The 5,647-nt window shown below is 61.8% G+C and overlaps 1 protein-coding gene across 1 annotated transcript in view; it reads left to right on the top strand.

The window, feature by feature from the left end:
• The window catches only part of SCARF1 (scavenger receptor class F, member 1), a 6,469-nt gene extending 1,323 nt beyond the window's left edge, over positions 1–5,146 (top strand). Inside the window, exons 3-11 of the mRNA XM_010573618.1 lie at positions 38–139; positions 255–780; positions 1,205–1,423; positions 1,512–1,640; positions 1,716–1,819; positions 2,034–2,145; positions 2,224–2,348; positions 2,537–2,677; positions 3,030–5,146. Coding sequence (XP_010571920.1) covers positions 38–139; positions 255–780; positions 1,205–1,423; positions 1,512–1,640; positions 1,716–1,819; positions 2,034–2,145; positions 2,224–2,348; positions 2,537–2,677; positions 3,030–4,036 — 2,465 coding nt within the window. The 3' untranslated portion in view covers positions 4,037–5,146. The remainder of the gene's footprint in view (positions 1–37; positions 140–254; positions 781–1,204; positions 1,424–1,511; positions 1,641–1,715; positions 1,820–2,033; positions 2,146–2,223; positions 2,349–2,536; positions 2,678–3,029) is intronic.
• Positions 5,147–5,647: the final 501 nt, after the last annotated feature.

Genomic DNA, 5,647 nt, shown 5'->3' with positions numbered 1-5,647 from the left:
CCGTCGTGCGCTGACGTGCGTGCCCTGCCGCCGACAGCGCTGTGCGAGGGGGAGGACGCCTGCGGGGCAGACGAAGTCTGCGTGAGACCCGGAGTTTGCCTCTGCAAACCCGGCTTCTTCGGAGCAGACTGCAGTTCCCGTAAGTATTTCCCCAGGGCTCAGCCCTCGCCATCCCCTTTGCCAGCCTGGATGCTCGGGGGGGCTGCCGGCCTTCCCCGTCACTCCTCATCCTCGCCATCTCCTTCCCTTCGCAGCCTGCCCCGAGCGGTACTGGGGTCCCGACTGCAAGCGGAGCTGCCCGTGCCACCCCAACGGGCGCTGCGACCCGGCGAGCGGGCACTGCACCTGCGACCCCAACCACTGGGGAGGGCTCTGCCAGTTCCCCTGCCAGTGCGGTCCCCACGGCCGCTGCGACCCCCTCACCGGCGCCTGCCGTTGCGAACCGGGCTGGTGGGCGCCCACCTGCAAGAAGCAATGCCAGTGCAACCCCGCCAGCTCCCACTGCGACCCGCTCACCGGCCACTGCCGCTGCCTGCTGGGCTGGTGGGGCAGGAGGTGCAGCTTCAAATGCTCCTGCAACCTCTCGCCCTGCGCCCAGGAGACGGGCAAGTGCGAATGCAAGGCTGGGTTTTGGGGGCCGGCATGCCAGCGACGCTGCGATTGCTTGCACGGTTCCTGCAGCCCCCTCAGCGGGCACTGCAGCTGCAATCCTGGCTACCAGGGCAGGAGCTGCCGGGACCCCTGTCCGGCAGGGAAATACGGGTTTCAGTGTGCGCACAGGTGAGCTGGGGGCAGCAGGGGGGATCCAGCAGGTACCCAGGGGCTACAGCCAGACCTTGGGGGGGCAAAGTCATCATGGTTATCTCTGTCCTTTTCGCTGGGCAGGGAGACCTATCCCGGGGGGGTTGAGCATCCCTGGTTGGATGCAGCATCGGTGTTGCCCCAAAAGAAACGTCCCGCTAATGCCAGCAGAAAGTGCTGGTGTCACCCTAAAATCGGGTCATCCTCGATACCGCTCCCCACAGCAATAAAACAGCATCTCTCCCTGCTTGCCTCCTGCCCTGTTGCCATTACAGAGCATTAAGCGTTAGAGGGTATTTCCCCGTGGCCCAACCTGATGCTGAACGCTGGTGTGGGGTGAAACCTGTGTTTTGGCAGGGCTGGGGGTGGGTGTCGAGGCCTCACCGCCCTTCTGCCCGTGCAGCTGCGGGAGCTGCAAGCGCAGCCAGCCCTGTTCACCCGTGGACGGCTTCTGCCTGGCCTGCCAGCCCGGCTGGAACGGGACCCTCTGCAAGGAACCCTGCGCGCCCGGCTTCCACGGCGAGGGCTGCCTCCAGCTGTGTCCCCGCTGCCGGCGTGGGGAGGTCTGTGACCCAGAGACGGGGTCCTGCCCGCACTGTGAACCTGGCTGGATGGGACCCAGGTACACCCGGGATCAGGCCACCGGTCCTCGCGGGGATGTCCCTGCTCTGGGGCGCAGCGGGCTGATGCTTCGCTCTCTGTCTCGGTAGCTGCAACAGCTCCTGCCCCGCAGGCACTTTCGGCGATGGATGCCAGCACCTCTGCCCCGAGTGCGTTGCGGGGAGCTGCGACCCCGTGTCAGGAGTTTGTATCTGCCAGGCAGGCTACTGGGGAGCCAGGTAATGCCAGGAGCGGGGCAGGGCTGGGGTCCCACTCTTCCCGGGGACATTTGCCTCCTTTCCTCTCTCTTCCAGCTGCAACGACACCTGTCCGGAAGGATATTATGGCGTGAACTGTTCCTCACCCTGCCAATGCTCCCGGGGGACCTGCCACCCTGTGCGGGGTCACTGCGTGTTGAGTAAGAGCAACCTCAAATTTACTCCTTAGCACTGGGCAAGGGACTGTAACATCCTTGCTGGGGAAGGTGCCGGATGGCTGCGATGCAGCCCAGTCCTACCTGGTGCCTCCTGGTCCCACCACGAGTTGCCAGCTCCTGCGCTTTCTGTCTGGGGCAGCTCTACGGGCTTGGCAGCCGCAGGACATGCTGGACTCAACCCGTCTTCTTCTCGCAGGTTTTAAGGACCATGGGGCCCTTGCAGCCGCCATCCTTGTCCCTCTCCTGCTGCTGCTGCTCTGCATCGCCTGCTGTTGCTGTGGAGCCACCCCAGCAGATGCTAGAGACAGGTATTTCTTTTATATTTTGCAACCTTCAATGCAAACCCCCGTCTCCCACGTCCCTTCACACCCATCTCCCCTGCGCAGGGCGGCCGTGCCGGATGATAGCGTGGTGGCCAGGATGAAGCACCACGTGCTGGGGGTGCTGGCGAACCTCAGTGCTATGATGCCTTGCTTTTCCCTGGGTGGCTACAAACTTCCCAAAGTCACAGGTGAAAAAGCAGAGCAACTGAGAGCCCTTCCCGTGTGTTACCCCCATCCCGTGCTCTCTGTATTGTTGCTGTCTGGGGGGAGCCTGCATCCCCCCTTGCCCCACTGCATGGCTCAGGGCAGGCGTTGCTCTCCTGCCCCAAAGCACCCCAGGGTGCCCGAGCTCAGCTGGGTGTCTTTTCCTCCCCAGTTTCCCACCACGACGCAGAAATCCCCTTCAACCCCAGCTTTATCGAGCCGCCATCAGCTGCGTGGGTTTCAGACAGCTCCTTCTCTTCCTCCTTCGACACCGACAACGAGGGACCCGAGTACTCCGTCCCTCCCAGAGAAGGTGACGTCCACGGCTGTTCCTCCCTTCCCCAGACACCCGCAGTCCTTCTGGGCTGCCTGGGGTCAATCCTGCCCCGTTATCAACCTTGGTCGTCCTAGGGATGGGTGCTGGGCAAAGGCAGCGTTTATTTTCATACCCTCGTTTTCTGTCTGCAAGGACACACCGGGGCTGTGCTTGGCCTCGTGTGAAGGGACGTGCCCAGTGTGGGCAGTCCCATTTCACAACCTTTTCCCGGGGAAACGCTCCCAGGGACAATCCTGTTGCATCAGCCCCTGTCCCAATGTCCCCAGGCGTGTCCCTGGACAGGGTGGGAAGCTCCAACAGCCCTAACTCTCATCCCCTTCTCCCGCAGGCATCCCGCTGCTGGGGGGGGCCGAGCTGCAGGATGGAGCGTCCCCCCCCGGCGAGGTGCTCCCAGACCCGTCTGCCTTCGACTCCGAGGACGTCTCGCAGCCCTTTGCCATCCCTCGCACCTCCAGCATCGCCAGGGCTAAGCGGCCCTCCGTGTCCTTTGCCGAGGGGACGAAATTTGGGGCGGCGGAGACCCCCAGCCCTGGGCGGAAGCCCAAGACCACGTGGGGACCACCCAAGCTGTCCCCACCGCCGGGGGACACGGCAGCCGAGCCCCCCGCTGAACGACCAGCCAGCGATTGCTACGAGAACCCCGAGCCCCTCGGCAAGGGGGAGGAAAGCCACCGGCCATCGCCCCGGGCCACCCCGGGGGGACGCCGGCGGGTGGTCTCTGGCACCAGGCATGTGGCTCAGAGAGTGGAGGCGCTTGAAGCGGCTGCAAAATCCGGCAGCTGGGAGGCAAAGGGGAAGGAGCCCAATGTCACCACCATCTACATGATGGTGGGAACAGCTGGGCAGGACCCCAAGGCGGAGGGGGGTGGCGAGGGACCGGTCCAGGCTGTGCTCAAGCGGCTGGGCAGCTTGCAGAAAGGCAAGTGGGCTGCAAAGGAGGAGTCCAAGGTGAGGAGGAGCGTGGAGGCCATCCAGAAACCACCCCGCCGGGCCCTGGCGCAGTGGAGAGACTCAGTGAATAGCTGCAAGCAGAGGGAGAGCGTCGCGGGGGCTCCCGCTGAGCCATCCTCTAGCAAGCACCAGCATCTCCCTGGGAAGAGACAGTCCCTCCTTCTCGCATCTCCCTCGCCAAAAAGCACCGGGGCTCAGGATGGGGCCAGCGATGCTGTAGGTGCCACGGAGAGGGGCAAAAGCCCCGAGTTAGTCCTCAGCGTCGAAACGAAGGGACAGGCTGCCCCGGAGGAAGAGCCGAAATACGAGAATGTGATCAGCGGCGGTGCCGATTCATCCCCCGGCTCCGCCAAGGAGCTGCCGGCCGCCCCTGTGGCCACCTGAGCCCCCACCGCCTGGGCTGGGGCAGCGGGAGCCCAGGAGGTCCCTCCGACCCCAGCGTGGGGGGAGCAGAGGTCCCCCTCTGAGCTGTGAACCGGAGAAGCCTTGAGCCTTCCCATTGATCCCCTTTCCTCCGCGCCGCGTTGCTGGCGCGGACCCTCGCTGGCCGGCACAGCCGGTGGGACGGGTGATGCTGAGAGCGGCAGCGGTGGCAGCCCCACGGGCTTATGGTGCTTCAGGGTTGTTTTCTGCTCCCTCCCACCCTTTGTGCCCCATTTTTTTGTGTTTGCCGCGGCCTGGAGGGACAGCGATGCTCTGGATGCAGTGGTGGGACCTTCTGGTCCCTGTTGGCACCAGGCTTGGGGATACGCGTCCTCCTCATAAAAGGGACTGGGGCTGCTGGGGGCTCTTCTGGGAAACGCACAGGCAAAAAACAGTTTCACCCCATTGGTTTTCGCTGTCCTAGCTCTGGTAACGCTGCTCGGAGCCTTTTGCTGTAAAGGTGCTTCTCGCTGGAGGGAATTACTTTGTGGAGCTGGGCTGGGGAGAGGTGATGGGCTGTCACAAGCAGCTTCAGCGAAAATTAATTTTAGCTGCTTAACTCAAAGGGTATCCAGGTCTGCAGGGGTTTATCTGTGTGGCTCTGGCTTTTGTGGCAGGCTCTGGCTGCCTTCGTTTCTACGTACATGCACAGCACATGAAAAGGCTCGTGGCACAGCACGGGATTTATCGACGGCCTTTTAAACTCCATGCAATACCAAGCCGCAATTGTGCAAGAGCAAACGTGGCAGCTGGGCTGTGACCATCAACCTGTGCACCTGGCTCTGTGCTGGCCTTGATAAGGATGAAAGCTGCACAGAAAATGGCATTTCTGCAGGTGCCCTAAGCTCCTGCCATCTCCCAAACCTCATTCCTGCTGCAGCAACGTGTCACCGTGGGTGGCTGAGATGTGGTGAAGGTGCTGCAGCATCTCCAGCACAGCCAGAGAACCTCGGGCAGCATGGGCGAGGCGTGCACGAGGGCTTTGCTGCCCGTGCAAGGCGGTCGAGAAGCCAAAGAAGACTTGGACCATGAACTGGTTTTAGATGTATCTAAGTGGTAGAAGTTTCTTGTATATTTTTCTGTTATTTTGTGTGGCATGGAGATCTCTGAATGAAAATTAAATGTTACCAAAGCCCTTCAGGAGCTGGGCTTCCCAGCCACCCTCTGAATCAAAGACACGGCCAGAAATATTCTCCAAAGTGTGGAAACTGTCAGCAGCCTTAGGCTTTCAGTTTGGGGTTTTTTTTAATGTTCTGGTTCTGTTGAATTCTGAACTCTCACTTAAGGAGCTGAGCCCAGAGCAGTGCCGGGGACCGGAGGACGGAGGGAACAGGAGTGGGCTGTGAGTGTGGGAACAACTACGTTGCAGGCTGCATCTCACGCGTCACGTGTGGAGCCCCATGGGAATCCTTCTTGTGGTCTGGCACTGCTGAGTTGGGGTTTAGGGTTTGGGGTGTTTTGGAAAACGGAGAGGGTTTTGCCTTTTCCCTTCTGCTTTCGCATGTGCTTCTCTGCAGCGCAAGGCACTGAATCCCCACGGTCCCACATGGGTGAGGCTTCCAGTTTTGCAGA

This window comes from Haliaeetus leucocephalus, unplaced genomic scaffold, assembly GCF_000737465.1.
Source record: "Haliaeetus leucocephalus isolate CR32 unplaced genomic scaffold, Haliaeetus_leucocephalus-4.0 Scaffold395, whole genome shotgun sequence".
Classification (NCBI taxonomy): Eukaryota; Metazoa; Chordata; class Aves; order Accipitriformes; family Accipitridae; genus Haliaeetus; species Haliaeetus leucocephalus.
The sequence above is the reverse complement of the archived record's forward strand: the minus strand, read 5'-3'. Positions and strand labels throughout refer to the sequence as shown.